The sequence below is a fragment of the Heliconius melpomene genome, chromosome 9 (genome assembly GCF_056956725.1).
Source record: "Heliconius melpomene rosina isolate 202511_hmr_F chromosome 9, ASM5695672v1, whole genome shotgun sequence".
Taxonomy (NCBI): Eukaryota; Metazoa; Arthropoda; class Insecta; order Lepidoptera; family Nymphalidae; genus Heliconius; species Heliconius melpomene.
In genome coordinates this window covers 7,722,852-7,742,443 of record NC_140397.1, presented here as the reverse complement: position 1 = coordinate 7,742,443, position 19,592 = coordinate 7,722,852, and the positions used below count along the sequence as shown (strand labels likewise).

The 19,592-nt window shown below is 33.9% G+C and overlaps 1 protein-coding gene across 11 annotated transcripts in view; it reads left to right on the top strand.

The window, feature by feature from the left end:
• Sap47 (Synapse-associated protein 47kD) overlaps positions 1–19,592 on the top strand; it is a 79,806-nt gene that overhangs the window by 4,419 nt on the left and 55,795 nt on the right. For all 11 annotated transcript variants that reach the window (XM_085190209.1, XM_085190204.1, XM_085190211.1 and 8 more), the window contains one exon: positions 2,832–2,953. In XM_085190209.1, coding sequence (XP_085046335.1) covers positions 2,832–2,953 — 122 coding nt within the window. The remainder of the gene's footprint in view (positions 1–2,831; positions 2,954–19,592) is intronic.

Here is a 19,592-nt window from a genome sequence, read left to right as displayed (position 1 = left end):
TTATATTTAAGGCTTGTCTACGTTTTAAATGAAATTATTTTATCAATATTAATTGCGTATACATATTTTATTATTTTGAAATACATAGTGGAAAGCGAGACGTTTCGAGGTTTTTTTACTGCATTCCGTAACTTAAACTATTTTAAAATGCTGCGGCTAAAATTGCTCCAATTAAAATGTTTAAAAATCACGAAAACTAAAGATCTTATTATGAACCTACCCACCTACAACGAAGGCGCAAAAGTTTAATTTCTATTGCCAGTATCGCTATTTTTCAGGTATTTTACTAAAAAAAAGTTTATATTAAACAAACATTTGACATTCACTTACTCCACAATATCTTACGATATTGTGAAGTAAGTAATTCCTTAGAAATGTGCATATAATAGCAGAAAATCACGTCATTCTCGCATCCTTCTGTTTTGAATAGAGCATTTCTCGTGCGTGATGGCGACCCTTTCCTTTTCCTTACCCTTAACAAAAGGTGATTTTTCCGTAAAAAATGTTTTACAGAATATTGTGACATAGTAGATGCGAAAAAAAGATGAAATGTTCGTTGCTTGAGATTGTTTATAGTCTTGTTTTTTGGGTTTCGTACCTTCAAAAGTAAATCATCGTCCGTCTGTCTAAAGCGTCAAAGGCCCGGTTCTCAGTAATACTAAGAAATATGAAAGTGAAATTCATAGAAACATTGTACAAAAATAAAAAAATTGTACCAACATCTATTAATTTGCTAAATTTTCCATATTTTCTTTATGCACAAAAGAATCTAAACGTTTAGGGTGTTTCTAGTTGACCTATTTCCGCCCTATTTGGCGTCACCGTCTTACTAAATCGAATCTGAACTAATATTAAAAAAAACTACAATGAATCTTGGATATAACATAAAATACCCATATTTTACCAATTTCACTCATAAATTCTTCCTAAATGTGTCTTTAATATTCAGAGAAAAAGCTTTTATAATAGGTACTACATTCATTTCTAACAAATTAACCTATAATATGACTATGACTAAGAATTGTCTGAGCTATACATATAACTTGGCAGGAATTGTGCCAATCATGCTTTCATTAACCTTACGGCCAAGAAATTGTATTTTATAGTTACATAAGCTACATTATAGATATTTTATACTTGGCCATTCCTCAATGCCAGGGGCGTGCTGCCAAACTTGGCATTGTCATATTAAATTAGTTGTATAACATTTACATTTGTATAAATTTGGTATTATGATTTTTTGTTATTAGTGATTTTTTTACCCTTTTGTGTCCTTTTTATGTATGATTTATCATCTTACTAAAATAAAATGAAAAACTTTAGATGCATGTCTACATGCAAATGGAATTTTGAGAAGAGAGTCAACTCATTCCTCTTCGATATTCGTCGATTCGTTTTATACGATATATATTTTGTAGCTCAAAGGAATATCTACGGTATTGAAAGGCAGAACTTAACTCCTTTCTTTTGTCAAAATGAACCGGGGAAACACATATTGGAATAGATTTTAAGAATTTGACTCCACAGTGGTTGCCGTGACGCAGGGCACATAGCTGTGACTGTAATGGTTGTGGGTTCGATGTCCACTCGGAAATCGGGAATGAATAATTGACTAATATTTTAATTTTTTTGCTCTGGCACCAATCTCGGCGTTGAGCTCCGCCATTCAATACAATAGGTTCTCTCTGCCTATCCTACTATAGTTGTGATACAGCATGAAGCTTCTTTTTCCTTAAATTTGAAGCCAAGAGCAACAGTTGAAGGGTGAACAAATTATGACGATGTTTTTAAAGCGCTTTTTCAGTATTTTATACTTGTTCTAGGTATACTTACTCGCTTGCAATTTAATTTATCTATTCTGTCATGCGCTTAATAAGATTATGCTTTAATACAATATATGGATATATTGTATAATGTTTCTTTGTGTTATTCATTTAAATGTGAAGTTGAATTACTTCAATTTTATTTTTTTTAATACTTATTACTTATAAAGGATATTTATGGTATATAAATAAAATATTTTCGTGTAATATTATATTAGTATTTTTTTTAAATTAGCGAACTAATTTTCGTTCTAAAGACTGTTTTAAATATTGTATTCCTGGGTGATGAGTTGAAATGCATTTTGTAACCGTGTCAATCTACCGTAAAAATTAACGGCTTGGAAACTGTAATATGATACTGTCTGTACATGATGGTGTGCATTCAATGATACCATTTAGATGTATAATGATATATCCCCAATGTGGTTTAATAAACACTTGTTTATTATCATCCAGTTATTCTTGCGGAAAAGGTAAAATAATAAAAAACGCGGCGTTGAGTTCTGCCACTCAACACGCAATGCCTCCAGAATTTGTAAAAATTCGTCGAATTCGAAAGTGGGGAACGGAGTGTCTTAACACTAGGTTCCCTCTGCGTACCCTGTTGTGTGCGAGTTAATAGAAATTATATAAGAAAATAGAAGTTATAGTATATAAGAGAATTAATAATTTTTCTACATAATAGTACTAGGCAAAATTTTCCTATGCCTATAATGTTTAACGTGGCGAATTTCTCTTGGTCCTTTTCGCCATGCTCGCCAAATCGCTTATCAACTTCCTCGATTCGACGGTCAACAAGGCCTGAATGAATTTAAATTCAAAATATCTTAATGATTATATAATGTAATAGTTGTGCAAACTGATATTTGGCCAATTCTAGATAAGCATATTTTTTCTATCAGAAAAATACTTAGCCACATTATAAACAAAATTTAATAATTCTAATACAATAATTCAACAAAACTAACTTGGCCAATCCTAGCTAAGCATATTTCTTCGGCTTGGCAGTGACCACAAAAGCGGTGGCCGGCGCCAAGTCGCTCGGCAACTTCCTCTACTCGGCGGTGAACAAGGCCGGCGCTAAAGTGAGCGAGGCAAGCGCCAAGATAAAGAAGACCGTTGAAGAGAACGTGAGTAATAGATTTTAGATTTTTTTTGGTTTCAGGTTTACATCATTATGTATAAATAAAAGTTATAAAATGTAAATTAAATTTGAAAAATTTAGGTGGAAGACTCAAGTCAACTGTTTGGGTTCTTGCAAAAAAACGATCTTTTTATGCCTTAGGGATGTCAACAGAACATATAAATAAAAAAGAAAATGGTTATAGACATTGTTAGATAAAATATTTTCCACTTATGGCTTAACTTTATATTTTACAGATTTTTCATTTATTGCAACATTAATGTCCCTTTTGGCTTTCGATATTTTACATGTTGTCGTAGTTTACACATAACATAATTTTTCATATTAGAAAGAAATGGCCGAATAACAGATGTATACGGGCAACATTAACGCAGAGACAATTAAAAAAAACGACAAAGACGTCTTGTATTAATCTTAGCCCCGTACTTCAAATTTGGTATCTTATATTCAGAAAATCTTTTCAATAAATAGTAATAGAAAAGTCAAAAATATACTGAAACGTAAAAGCCTGGTGAATATTTATAGCATATCCAGATAAGGTCATTCGGTGCATTACGGAAATGAAATCTCGTATTGATCCGACATTCGACAAAATGGCGGACGTTTATTGATGTTCGCTAACTAAAAGCTTTTGTAACTAAATTTAAATTCGACTTTAAATTAGGTACTAGTGGTATTAATAACGAATGTGGGTAAGTTCATTTAGATTTTGTTATTGATTTTCGTGTCTGGTGGTTGTTTGTGGGTTTGAAAATCGATATATTTATTTATTTATTTATAACATTTAGCAAAGTTATACAAGAAACTATTTGTACGATAATAACAGCATTAGTGAAACAATGTGTCGCATCTATTAACGCCCAAGCGTTGCTTAGATTATATTTATGGTTAAAGATATTTATTTCCATTAACACATAGGCCACTTACATGGAAACATTGGTTAACAAAATAAAGAATTGTGGTCGATCGTACAATAGTCAATTCTGTTTAAAGATCTTTATTCTCATTACGACGATGTCATTTACATGAGAAATTAAATAAAAGAAATATTATATAATATAAAAAGGCATTAGTGAACAAAGCTGATAGTAAAAATATAGTGTAAATATAAAGTTAACATAAAACTGTAAATATTTGGTAAAAATAAAATGTAAATATAAAGTTAACATAAAAATGTAAACATTAGGTAATAATAAAATCTAAATATAAAGTTAACATAAAAATGTAAATATTAGGTAAAAATAAAATGTGAATAAAAGTTAACATATAAGTAAGAGTAAAATTACTAATAAAAACATACAAAACAAAACAAAACCGTCATCCAATGGATCCAAATCCAAACCCCATCCACGCCCGTTGCCCAGCCATCATTCACCTCTTAAGAAGAGAATGATCGCCAAGAACGGACGCGCGAAGCCCGGACCTAAACTCATCAAACGACTTATAATTTCTAATCGCTTGCGGTAAACCATTAAATAGCATCACTCCCTGAAAAGTTATTAGTTTGCTCCCATATTTAGTACGTGTCTTTTGTAATATCAAATTATGCGCTCGTCTGTGATGTTGGTTCTGATTGCCTTTGATCTCGAACGAAATTTCCGTATGAACACTTCCATCTAAGATTTTTCGAATGAGTATACATGTAGTGTAGTTGTGTAACTGTTTTATGTTCATTAATTTAGTGTTTTTGTATAGATTTATAAGAGTGATTTGATAATTTTATTTTGTGATGTTTGAATGCGTTGTATATTACATTTCGAAGCCGTTCCCCATATTTCGATTAGATACAAGAGATGTGATTTTACCAGTGAGTTATATATCATTAGCCGGACTCGATGTGGAAGACATCGAGCGATTGTTTTAAGTATGTACATGAGACTAGAAAGTTTGTTACATATATATTCAACCTGTGGATTCCAACTAAGGTGAGAGTCGAGCCATATCCCAAGGTATTTTTCTTTATTCTTTTCTAGCAATGGAATGCTATTAATAGTTAGAGGCATATGATGTGGAATTTTTTTATTTTTTGATTTGAAAAACATATAACAGGTCTTTTCAGTGTTAATGGTTAGTAGGTTGCTTTGAAACCATGTATATAGAATGTCTAGATCTTGTTGTGCCCGAGATAAGATATCGTGTACTGAATGTCCGTGATAAATTAAGCAAGTGTCGTCGGCGTAAAGGGTAAGTTCTCCGTGTAGGTTCAATTCACAAATGTTATTGATATAAATTAAAAAGAGTAAGGGCCCTAAAATGGACCCCTGAGGAACGCCATAGGTTAAAGTTGCTGGCTCACTCTGGTAAATTCCTATTTTGACAATTTGAGACCGATTTTCAAGGTACGATTTGTAGATGTTAAAAGCGTTGTCGGAAATACCTATACATGCAAGTTTATGTAGGAGAATCGGATGGCTCACAGTGTCAAATGCCTTTTTTAAATCAATAAAAACCCCTAAAACATGTTTCTTATTGTCGATGTTTGTCCTAATTTTTGTTGTGAGATCTAGAGCAGCAGAGAGTGTATTTGATTTTTGTCTGAAACCATATTGCTTATGAAAAAGAAAATTTATTTTATTAAGGTAATTTAACAATCTAGTGTACAAAATTTTCTCAAGAATTTTTGACATTACAGGTAAAACAGAGATTGGTCGATAGTTGCTAGGATCTGTTTTCTTACCGGCTTTGTAAATAGGACATACTTTAGCTACTTTTAAAACATCAGGAAAGCTACCTTCTAAGAGAGTTTTGTTAAAACTAGAATTTAATCGTTCAACGATATAATTTTTGATTGTTTTAATTATTTTGGTACTGATATCATCTATGCCAGTACTAGAATTCATATCAAGTTCATTTATTATTTTAAGAATTTCAGTTTCAGTGCAAGGATTTAAATGTGTTAATTTAAAGGTAGTATTATTTGTGCGAGGTTGAGTAAATATAGTGTTATTGTGAAATTTATGAGGAATATCGTTTGCCAGTTTATAGCCTATGGTAGAAAAATACTGATTAAAAGCGTTACAGACTTTAGTTGGTTCAGTAATTTGTAAATTATTAACAGTTATTGTCGGAGGTCTGTGGTTTACTTCTTTAGGTTTGTTATTGATAAGATCCCCAAGTAAATTCCACATTTTCTTTGGTTTTCTTAAACATTTTTCAAATTCTTTGTTGTAGTAAGTTTCTTTAGTGTTTTCTTTAGTGTTAATTTTCTGCGTAGTTTTATTTCTCATTAGTTCAAACTCAGCTCTCAGTTCATCATTATTAGGGCTCTTTTTAAGTTTTATCCATAACTCAATACGCCTCTGTATGTCTTGAATAATGTTTTTATTTATCCAATCATCTCTAGGTAAGTTTAAAATTTTTGTTTTTTTAATTTTACTATTGGTGACACATGTAGCTATGAAGTTAAATAACGTTAATTACAGTAACACATCTTTTTTTTGCTTACTCATTTAATGCATTTGTTTTTTTTTTAGGGTGGGTAGGTTTTAATTATGTATTCGCTTAGTTGTGTTTTAAATGCATTAAATGACCTTACACTCCTTAAAGTAGACGGTAAGTTATTGTAAAGTCGTGCCCCGATATTATCATTTAAAATTTATTTGATTACCTACATCTTACATTTTAACCTTGGCTACAATTAGATGAAATTATTGAAATTCTACCTTATAATATTATATTTTTTTAAATGAAGTTATATTCTCGAAGAACACTATGTAATACCAGGTCAAGTCACTCAAAACGCTATATGTTCAGTTCATTTCCACTAGTTTAGTTATGGCTGCAGAGCGTGCCAGTTCAGCACACATCACTTCGCCGATACGACGTTGAAACAACTCCATGCACTCTGCGAGTTGTAAAATGAAATGTAAAATTGTGTGACTTTTTTTCAACAGGAATAGTATTATACTGTAGTAAAAGCACTTAGTAATTTAGCTCGAAACCTCTAAAGCTAGAGTTTTCCGAGAGCTAAATAAATATGCTTGTTTATTTTCTGAGCACTACTAGGTAGTTAGTGGAAAATTAAATTGACATTTAGATATTTACGTGATTTTAGTGATGTTTCTGTTTTATTATTATGGTCTTTCATGGTATATTAAAGATTAATAAAAACATCTTTCCGTCGCCGTTAAGTTCCGCCACTTATATATGTGATAACATGAGGTTCCCTCTGAAGGTTCCCCGGAAACTGATAAGAGATCATTCCGTTCTTCCTAAAAAAAAAAAAACCTTGCAAATTATCATTGTTCCTACACTATTTTTATTGTTCTGCAATTTTGCATATATGTTTGCTTTGGATGACATTACGTGACAAAAATTAATAACGTCATTCTGAATCCAATAATGCATCGTCTATTGATACGAATCATTGGTAATATATTCAGTTTTGAAATAGGAATGTATTATCTATATCAATTGTTTTTATTAGATTAGGATTTCTGAAATAACTTCTACTTCTCACTACTTTCTGAAATAACTTCTTCTACTCACTCGGGTGAGCTATAAGTACATAAAAACACTAATATTTTTATATTTTCGGAAATAGTAAAATGAGAGAAACCTAAGTGAAACGTGGGTGTGCCAGTTTTATATAAAATCCCAGAAAGTAATACCTAAGTATTAAGTAAATACGTTTTAAGCTGAAACGCAACTGTGCGTAACTAATGGACGCCACCCACTGCTTTTTACATTGTATAGTGCATTAGTGTAGGGCATATGTAACTATAGTTTATACTATCCGCTATAAAGTATTTGTTTTCATTACTTAGCAAATGTAGATAATCGATTTTCTTTTTAATTATTTGAGTTTGTTTTTAGGGCATTATTATTATTATTAAAAGTGGCAACTATCTAAGGAAATAACCCAAACTCTGAGTTCTATTAACAAAAATTTTACATCGTTGATTATATTAACGATATGATTTACCACTTCGTCCATATATTATATCTGGGAAATATGCTTAGTAATGACGCAAGATACACAGTGGTTATAGATAGATATATTGCTGCCGATAACAGAATTAACGTTGCCTTAACTGCATTGATGAGACGACGAAATATCAGCACACCTACCTGTATTTGGTTCAGAGAGCCAGTCATGGTGCAAGAGTACAAAGTGTGATTAGCCGTGACTGATTGTGGGTTCGACGTCCATTCGAGGGAATGAAATATTGATTTGTTCGCTATAATGTTGAGGCTAAGCGCATTGTTGAGTTTCACCCCTAAATGCCCGATGCCTCCAGAATTCGGTGGAAAATGAGGAACAGAGTGTTTTAACACTAGATTCCACCTGCATATCCTGGTGTTTGCGGAATACAGCAGATGCTGATCTTTTTGGTTGAATACAATAATAAAAAAAAAACGTTAAAAATATATTTCAAAGCTGAACTTCAAAGAGAATTCTAGTCTCAAAACCAGTGAAACCAAATGGTTTTGTCGTAAACGAGTTACGGAAGGATAATTAGGAACAAAGTAATGCGGATGCAATTATCTATTGATTAAATGGAAGTGTTGGGGCGTGTCTACTTCTGGATCGTTTCTATTTTGTCGAATTACATCTAATAGTCTCCTTTGGTGTAGTATTGAATGTGTTCTTTTTTATACTGAGAAGTCTTTGTGACTGTAGCAGCGATGGTTGTGAGTTCGATTACTATTCAGGTGAAGAATTATAGAATATTTTGTTATTTGAAAATTAATTAAAATTACAAAAAAACAATTTTGTGTAAACTAGAGGCCAGGATCACATTGGAAAATATCTTCATTTACGCTTCTGTTCGTTTCTCCGTTTTAAAAGTTTTTGTCAAGAATTTCAATCAGAATGGATAAAATTGACATCGAGATATTTTATCTTGAAATATATACTATGTGCATTAGTTATTTATAAAAGAAAAATATATAAAGTTATTGTATATATTTATATCTACAAGTAAACAAAAACATAGTTAACAAGGCAGAATGAAAATAAGCTTTTGCCATTGAATACTTAAAAACGTCAACGTATTCCGTAATGGAAGCACGTTGCGCTCGTCATTAACGGCGCCGTCTATTAGCTGGCTGCCATTGTAAGATACAATGCACGCTTTAATTAACCTAATGTGTATTGTTTCTTATCTACTATTTAACCGACTTTCAGGTGGAGAAAGAGGTTCTCAATTCGATTGTTTTTCATTAGGACTTTCGGCTGGGTGGGCCGGTTTTGTTGATTCTTTTTTTATTTGAAAGTTCGTCGTGCCTTTTTAATTTGGTCCAGTTCTGATAATGCCAAGAAATTCGTAGGAGTCTTAAATTTGCATAAGTATGTGCGCGATAAATGCTCGAAAAACTCAATATCACATCCATTCCGATATTTTTTTTTTATTGTAGATAGGCAAGGATTTGTCCGCTATCTAACCTGGTGGTAAATGACGATGCGAACGATGGTGGAGCATGCTTACCTAGGTAGTGCCTATTCACTCGTTTTTTTAAAGAGGGCCAGGTTATATTTGTCGTGGAACAGTTCAGCAGGCACGGAGTTCCACTCCTTCCACTTATATATTGGATGTACTTATATAGTAGGTACAAGGGTATTTTGTCATGTTTTGATTATAAGTTCCATGACAAAATAACGGTACTCTTCAACTATCAATATAATTGCAAGTGTCTTAACATCTGACATATAAAAAACGCACTAAACAATACAGGATAAAAATAAAAATTTTCACGACCGTCCAAATCAAATGTTAGAAATTACTTTTGTTTTAAAAGTTAATCCAAACTTTCCCAACTACATTTCTGTTGGTTGAAAATAAATAATGGATGAAGAAAGTTCCACATTACACTGAAGACAGTATAGCATGTTAATGTTAGTTCAACGGAACGGAAGCGGGCGGTAATTCGATGATTCGGGAGGGAAAACTCAATCAGCCGCTGTAGGAACTTCAATTTCCATTCGAAATATTGAATTAAAATGGCGTAGGCTCTTTTGTTTCTTTCATTTTTTTGTTTTCGTTTCTGTAAGGTAGGTGTTTGATATTACTTATAACGGCGTTGAGCTCTGCAGAATTCAGCGGGAAGTGGGCAACGGAGGTGTCTTAATGGGAACGGAGTGTCCCTCTGCCACCCTATGCCTGCTATGTGTATGATAGCGAGACAGCGAGAAGCTAAAAAAATACTTATAAGTTCATTTACAGATAGACAAAATAAATATTTCCGAGGTAGGTAAAATATTCTGCATTTCTGGAAAATAAAATCATAGCCCGGTAGTGGTGCAGGGCCACAAGCGTGTGTCTGTAAACGCGACAGGGTGTGGTTCCCCGTTAGAGGAAATTAAATATTATTATTTTCATTATTCTGGTGTCGGGGTAATAGCGCAGCTTGGAGTTTCACCATGCCTTCAGAATGCCTTCAGAACGGAGTGCCTTAACTCTAGACTGCACTGCTACATGCGGGATAAAGCATGAAACTAAACAAATCAGGTCCGATATTAAAAATAAAAATACATTAGCCGCTATTTCATATTTTAAGAAAATATAACATAAATATAATTAATAGATGTTAGAACACGCAACCTGTTTTTCAGTTGTAACTATTAGTTTATTAACCTCTGCTTACTATTGTAGGCTTCATAAAGTTCACTACTTTAAAATCAAATTAATAATTTATTCTTCATACCTCACATTCATATACAATGTACAGAAATTCCCCTCCTCCTCCTCTCAAACTATCTAGACATAGTTTTAGTTTTATTAAGTTTCGACTCGATCGAACTTTAACAAGGCGTCAGCTCTGAGACCCTTAAGACCGCGATCCGCCCCCGCTAACTTCCCTGGAAGCCTTTGGGATTGGAAAATATATAACGTTGGAATATTGCTATATTTTTATGTTGGACTTGGCTTCTGTTGTAATATAAATATGTATTATCTTTTTTTATGATGTTATAGGATAAAATGTATTTAGTATATTTTTTAGTGTGGTGTCTGTTTTAAGCCTTTTGGTGGTCCCGTCGCCGGTCACATCCGGGAAGAATAGTTTGGTACCGGAGGCCGTTTGGCCAGACTGATATCTCCGATTCCATTCGCCGATCGACTTCTGACGAAGAAGTCGTTTGGCGAATGAGATCGGACACGCGTCGTAGTCTGGCCTTTTTTTTAACTTGGAAGCTAGCTAGGCCAGCTCGTCCGCGCGCTCGTTCTGCTCCAGCCCTGCGTGTGCCTTTATCCAAAACAAGCACACGTGCCTATTTTGGGTGCGACACCGTCTCAAGTTGTCCCTGATTTCCGCGACTAATGGGTGGGGAGACTTCTGGCCTATCACCGACTCGAGTGATGATCTCGAGTCGGTGTATAGGCCAAAGGAGCTAGCTGGATTTGCCAGCATTAGAGCGGTGGCCCTGCTCAGCGCCAGTAGTTCAGCCTGGTAGACCGAGCAGTGCGAAGCAAGTTTCAGTTTGAAGGCCCTGGTTTCTGCTTCGTCATTCAACACGGATATGGCCGCCCCAATTCCCTCTTCAAACTTACTCCCGTCTGTGAACATTCGCAATGCTTGGCAATTGTGCCTTTCTACTTGTTCTCGGCCCTTTCCTTTCCTATTTAGTATATTACGTGCTGTGTAGTAAGTACTAAACAAATTTTTTTATGATTATATTACAATTTCTCTCCATTTTCATGTATTGTATCTGAATAACAAAGGAAAATAAACACTTTATTATTTAAATTTGCTTAGGTTCACTATATTTCAAAAAAATTAAAATATATATTGTTTTTGTTTTTAAATCTGCAGTCAGTCGCAAGACTATAAGCAGATGTCCGTAGTGTAAATTGCGTTTAGCCGATGAGGCCAGCGAGTCGTCTGCCTTTTTATAGCACATCCCTCCTTTTCAGCCTTCTAGGTAAGGGTTTTAAAAGATTATTTGGTAGGACATTTGGATGGATCGATAGACGGTACGCGTACTTTTTTCTACGTTTTTCAATTTCGGCCTGAACTGTGGGAACATTAAGATATTCGTGGATCTCGTCGTTTTTTGAGAACCACAGGGTTTTGCTATATTATGCAGAATGTTATTTTGAACACACAATTTGGATGCACATGATGTTACTTTTGCTAGCAGTGCCCCATAGGGGAATTCCATAGGTCCAGAAAGGTTTTAAGATGGAGTTGTAAATCAGCAGCTTATTATCAACAGATAGGACAGAGTTTCTACCCATAAGCCAATATAAACCTCGGAACTTGTGGTAATTTAAAATAGTTGTACTCGCTTCGACAGTACATATACTAAAATTGGAACGAATTTAAAATAAATAATGTTGAATAATTATATTTAAAAAAGTCTACTGATTTAAGATCAAAAATAGATTAATTTATTCCAAATTATCATAAAAGAAGGCCAATTCTTTAAAATAACTATAACGTTATGTTTAATTAACCCAACTTCTCTAATATACAACACTCGTAAACTATACTAAAAGTGAAGTAAATATCCATATCGTTGTTACGTGTACTCATTACTCGGGAACATGCAAACTGCATATTACATTGTTCGTAGTCATAGCTGCCACGTAACTGGCAACCCCACGCTCGAACAAGAATTGGTCGTTACTACGAAATTTGTGAGATCTGTTAACTGACGTCGCAATCAGTGTTGCCAGTGCTTATAAACTTGTTTTTTACAATTAAAAATATTGCATTTTTTAATCTATTTTGTGTTTTGTTAGTGGAAAATTTGTTAGTTATACTATTAAGCTATTTGGTATACTTAGATTATCTATATTATGTGGGCTACGTCAGCTTCACGTTTTATACCGCACATTGTAGGTTGGCAGAGGGAACCTGGTGTTAAGACACTTCGTTCTCATTAAGAGATTTCCGTTTCCCACTCTTCTTCGAATTATATCATTAGCATCACCCCGATGCTATAGCCCACGTTGGTGCAGCCCGACGTGATGTACTCCGAAAGTGGGGTACCCTGCCAGCTGCAGCCTGACGTGACAGTCCACATTGGCGATCCTCTAGGCTTCAGCCCGAAGCTATTGACGAGACAGAGGCAATGATCCATCCAACTCCATCCACGTAAAGCGGACACCCAACACCAAAGATTTGGTGAGTGCACATTCTAATCGGCTTCCCACAAGCGGGTCTCACCGGTTAGAACTTCAAGAGGCAATATACCACCAAACCCTTACAATGAGATTTTCGAGTCAAGATTGAAACAAGATTGATTGAAGAACGACAACAATACTGAAAAATGCGCAAACGCACACCGCAAACCGACGACAGTACAACACCGCATCGAGTTACGAGGTCCGGGTGAAGAAAACAACTTGTGGATCAATTTAGTTTATAGGCATAATATTTTGTTTTGTTTATTTGATATTCTGTTTGAACAATTTTATTCCAAAGGGGGAGAGTATTGTAGGGGTATTGCAAAGTCTTATTATATTCTTGAAACGCGATGGTTGTAGCTTCGATTCCCACTCGGGAAATGTTCATTAAGTTCGATGCCTCAATAAAAAATGCCTCCATTTCGGGCAGATAGTGGACGACGGAGTGTCTCGACACTAGGTTCTTCTTACTGGCTTCTCTGCATGCAAATCTCACGTTGGCCACTAAGTAGTATTGTTAAAATGTCATTGTAAATCAAAGCAAACTTGCTAAAATGTACAGTAGGTTAGACTCACTACTACATTAGATTTTTTTTTGTGGTTGTTTCCCATTGTCAATTTTTGTGTCTTTTCCTGTACGCGCGTCTTTCCGAAGTCCTCGCTATAGGATACGGGCGACTTGAGTCAGACGAGCGCACTGATGGACTTATTATTTCTATCTTTAAAACACGAGTGTTACTTTTGAGGCCTTTTACAATTTATATACAATTTATTTACAAGGCATTCACAGTTTACTTACAAGTTATTATTATAAGTAATGGTTTTTCTTTGATTACTATATACAGTTTTTTTTGGATTTGTGTCAAGGCTATAATTTGCAAGGTTATAATTTGCTTTGATAATGAATTAAAAGAGTCTACAGTTTCAGAGTGTTGCACAAGTTCGGGTGTTTTGTATGGATCAACATTAAAATATCTACAAATTTGTTCATGGTTTGTTCTGTTTAATCTGATTTAGATTTAGATTTTGTTTGTAGGTTTGTAGAATTTGCGTAATGTGAAATGAAGGCATACTATTGGTAAAGAATTTGGAAATGACGGCCAAATCTGGAAACCATTTCCTAGTAATTTCACCCTGTGCTGCATTTATATAAGCGTAGTAAGCGTTTAACACGCTATATCAGTATCCTGAATTTATTCGCTACAAATGCAATTGTGAAATTATGTGCCACTATTGTTTTGTAGCGTATAAATAACCAAATTAAATATACAATAAATGAGTTGAATGTCAAGTCTCGTCTGATTAACATCGCTATAATACGCGTAGCCCACAGAGCCATTGTGGGTTGAGTGTCGGAGTTCAACGTCTCTCGTGCAGTCGAGCCCACAAGCCTCGGCCTAGGACCTCGGCCTGGATTTTAGATGAATGGAACATCAAAATGTTCTTTCTAAATGAAAATATTCTAATGCAATTAAGCCATTACAAGCACTTTTCAGTGAAGTTATGAAAAAATATCAGTAGCGTTAGTACTACAGGAAGCTACCGCCGGTTTGTTAGGCAGTTCGATTGAGAAGAGCTGGCTCTCTCTCTCATATCTCCACTTTCCGCCTAAATGCGAGACTATACCATCAAATATGCAAAAAACAATTTGGTCTGCTAATAGTATAAATGGTCTATCAATTGAAACATGATTAATTGCGACCACGATTGTCCGACAACGGTATATTGATCACAGTTCAGCTCTCAGCTATCCTATTGCGGTGTAGAGCTATTTGTAATACCCACTATTGACTTATCCGTAAGGGATATTAATGATCGCACTATTCCATCAAACTGTTGAGTTCCTAATTAATGGTTGGAGTTCTGATTCGTTTGGAGAATTTTTTTAATTTTTTTTTCAAATTGATATTTGTGCCTTATTTTTGATTGAGGTATTTGTTATCTGTTACAATTAGGTCTAAAACATATGTAAAAATTACATTTTAGAAGGAGAGAATTTTTTACCAGAGCGAAAACCTAAATGATTTACCAATTATGGTCTAATTTAATAAGATTATGTGAAGAAGTTCATCCAAAGTTATCCAGATTTTTATCTCAATACAGGTGATACAGGGAATCTGTGAACCTAATGTTAAGAACGAAGAAGAAGACTCTTTTATTAAGACAAGTCCGTTCTTCACTTTCATCTAAATTCTGGAGGTGGTGAGTTCAGTGGCAGAACTCAATGCCGATTATTTATAAATAAAATCAATCTCATCTATCACGACATAAGTCCAAATGAGAACTTTTAGAAATAGTGATTACACACGAATCCTCATTTCTATTGGATGTTTAAACCTATAAGCCCAGTAAGATGCGAGGCCGTGTCCAATCGAATAAGGTTTTTCAATTAATACCCTCCTTCCGACCGCTATTGGTATCGCATTGACCCAATTCCCCTCCACCGCTGACCTCCCAACGTTTTATGTAAAGCGTCCCGATTGCCCTCCCTCGTTGACTTTTATTTTTTATGTTGGCATTATGTATATCTGTTATTTGATTTGTTTTGCGGAATCGTTTTTTTTTATGTTTTAGTATTTTAGGGTAGGATAGGAAAGGTAAAGTGAATTTCTCGGTATTTTATATTTGTTATATGGGATTACAATTTGCAACTCACAATCAGTGTATGTTTTTCCAAGTAATGGCACATGCTGTAAAAAATCTCTTCAAAATTAATAACAACTCTACGAGCTTCTATTGATTTTGAATAAAACATATTTCAGTTATCCGTTACCTTTGATTGAATACAAGATGTCTCACTGGACAAAAATATCATACATATATTTATGATGTCGATTTCTCCATCTAATTAGGTAAAATATAGTGTTTGATTTCTCCAATCAGACCACAGATAAATGAGCAGAAACCTATGTGAACATTAGATAATTCATTTACACAATGCCGAACAAGTACAATTTAGACACAAAAAAAAATGTTTTTGGTTGAAAAAAACAATTTTGAAAGGAAGGTTGAAAAAATTTTTTGGTTGGTTGGCACTAATCTCAGGATCTTCTGCATTTAAACTTATTTTTTGTATAGGTAGTTTTTGTATTTATCGAGGAAGGATATATGCTAGAATCACTTAAATCATTCCGATATAACCTATTGTTTGGTTCATAAGTTTTACTTATTTCCATTGGAGGAAGCGGGCGAAGTCACATATAAAAGCTAGTATTAAAAATATAAGAAAAGACACAGTGCTCTTACTGTTAAACTTATTTTGCTTATTTGTACGCAAAACAAGTTTAAATATGATGGATGTAGCGAAAGTTTCTTAGATAACCACATCCGTCTTCATGAATCCATTTATTTATTATGCTATAACGTGTACTTTTATGTTTTTCTTCTTTTCAACTTATTGTTTTCTTTAAAAATATTTATCTAAATAAATATTTATTTAGATTGTAGGTCAATTTATTATACATTTATAACTATAAAAGAACAGCGATGGTGATGGGTTCAAATCCCTTTTTTGGAAAACGTATTAACGAACGACGTTCAATAAAGATGGTGATATAATATTAAAATATATATATATTTTTTATTATCAAGCTACATAGGCTCATAGTTGGTTACTACAATGACTTAAGTAAGAACTATGTTAGTAAAATAAAATACAAAAAGATAATAAACAAAATAATACATATAATAAGTTTTAAACAAATAGCTAACAGGGAGATTGCCCCGGTTATATTTTGCACATGCAGCCTAATAAACCTCCTTATTGTCGGCCCATACACTCTATTTGCAAATACCTTCAGGACTATGTTGGTGCTTACCCTTTGTATAACCGATGCCACCTTTTTACGCATTATCGCAAAATAATCATTTGTGTCAGCATCTGCAGGAAACCAAACATTATTATAATATAGGTATGTAATTTATTAAATTGCCTTAGATAAAGAAAAATTGTTTCCATTATTATTTCGCTCATAATGTGTAAAAATAAAACAACATATACCATATATATTAATATTAGTAAAAATTTCGTCAAAATAGCTAGATAATAGATATATATATATCAGAATTTAATTTATCGTACAGGAAATTTGTACGCTGATATGTCCAAACCGCTACGCCTACACCGCTCCCAGGGGGACCATACGTTTGTGTTTGCAGTCAATCGAGGTTCCCTTTCCCAAAGTAATGTGAATACGGAAATTCACAGTGGATCCCTTGTGTATATTTAATAATGTTATTATATTGTGGATATTTGTATTATTTGTAATTCGGATAAAACTTTTGACAATATTATGAAAAACCACCATGTGAAAGCAGCGGCGGTTGTCAACTCCGCCACTCAACACGCTATGTCTGGAAAGTTGGATGGAAAGTGGGAAATGGAGTGTCTTAACACTAAGTTCCCGCGCGTTGTTTATTTAATTATTATTAATAATTTATAAAATATCATTCACTTAATAACAAAATGGCTACTTTTATAGTATAATTTATATACATTTGTTTTAATTTGCAATAAGAATATATATCCCTTGACCTATATATTTCTAAAAATTGCAACATTTTCGGACTGTACTATCTAAGAGAACCAGTGCACGTTAATTAAAGAGCTCTCTCTGGGTTTCATAATACTTGTTTCTTCTAAACATAATAAATGTTTGTTATTCTTTTCATATTCTCATATAATCTTGTAAATTACACTATTTTTCTCTATTCTGTTATTTTAAGAACACTGTGATGGTTTCGACAGCTCACTTCGGGTAGAACACTTAACTTGTTGTGAAGGCCCATTAATTTATATTATGGCATTTTTTTATAGACACAATAGCTTAGCCCGTGGAAGAGGCGAATGAGGTATGCACAAATCGTATCGTTTGGCGCTCCATTTTCTCTGACTTCTCTGACTATCCAACATAAAAAGTTGTCTTCAATTCGAAGCAGTGGTTTCTGAGATTAGAGCATTCAGCCAAACTAGCTCTTCAGCTCTATAATATTAGTACAGAAATATCCTAAGTGTATTAGTTTAAAACAATTTTGGTTTTCATTTAGGATATGATTTATTCAAACTGCTAAGAGTTTTGCCAAAGCTATTCGACCTTGCTTCTCGAATAAGCAACTTGCTATGTCAACTTTGAATCGGGTCAAGTGTCTTTTTGGACTCTACATAGAATATATTAAACTTAAAATTGTATCTTTTGGATCTTTTTGGTATAATATATCATTATGTGATATATAAGTGCAATTTTTCAGTGTACAGTTTTTCTTAGTTAAATAACTGGGGTGGGCATATGAATATGCAGTATGCACGGTCCATCCGGCCCTCCCCTATTCTTACGTCCTTGTTATTTATTCCGCACATTTGAAAGAAAAAATATTTTATTTTGAAAACATGTAATTTGAATTTAGCATGATTTGAACCGGTCTGGTTCTTGGAGATCGTCCAAACACATTGACAACTAAGCCATATGTTTAGTAGATTTTATTTAAAATTTATGATTTTTTATATCCTTTGCTACAAAGAATCGTAAATAAAAAAAAAAAATTATAAATAATGCTAATGTGTGAAACCCTTGTTTAAAGTGTTATTAGAAGGTTTACTAATTTTGTATAAGGAAGGAGGAAGTTCATAAAAATACTCTCAAATTGTTTATTCTTTTGATCACAATTTTCTTTTACCTTTGATAATTTTATTTGAATAAAAACAAATATATTAATTGAATTTTATTGACTCAGTTATATTAATAGAATCGAAAGGTCGCCCGCTGCTCTGTTTAACTAACCTATTTAGGATATATTTGCTCTAACCCTCTGATGAAAGGTGGGATATAATTACACGTGAATGTAAATGTTTGTATGGAGTATGTTTATGTTAAATGTAGGGCGTGATAAATATGTAGAGTGTTAGGAAGGAATGGGAAATAAAGTGATTTGTCACATTTCTCCATTTTCTCTTTCCGTTTATAAATGACCTTGGCTGTAAACAGTGGTTTATTTAAATCGTACAAATGTGGGATTCGGTTTAAGAAATATGCCTTAAGAAAAATGTAAGCAATCCATACATTTTTCTTTTTTTTTTTTTCATCATTAATCCAGAGGATGCCTTGACTCATATCTGTCCGATATTTGTTTGTGGGCATACGGGTACGCGACCCCGAATCCTCTTACCTCCCACCCATTCTTCCCATTCTTATATCCTCATCCATAGCGCGTTCCATCGCACGCTGAGCGACCTTGAACTGGTGTACCAGCCCTACGGTGAGTGTCCACGTTTCAGCTCCGTAGGTCATTACAGGTAGGACGCACTGATTGAAGACTTTTGTCTTTAGGCACTGTACATACAATAGGCATTTGAGGTCTTACTCCTGCGTCCATGGTTTATTAAATTATTTTATTCACTCAGCAATAAAAGATTCCTTTAGTCGAAGCCTATTTAAATAAAGTAGGTGCATTTGGATTCTGTCCAGTCTCGTCGCCAAGTCTCGTGCGAATCGATTTCCTTCTCCCACTTAGGTGGTAAGTCAATATTCTGAGGGGTAAGTGGGTTGCCTAATCTTG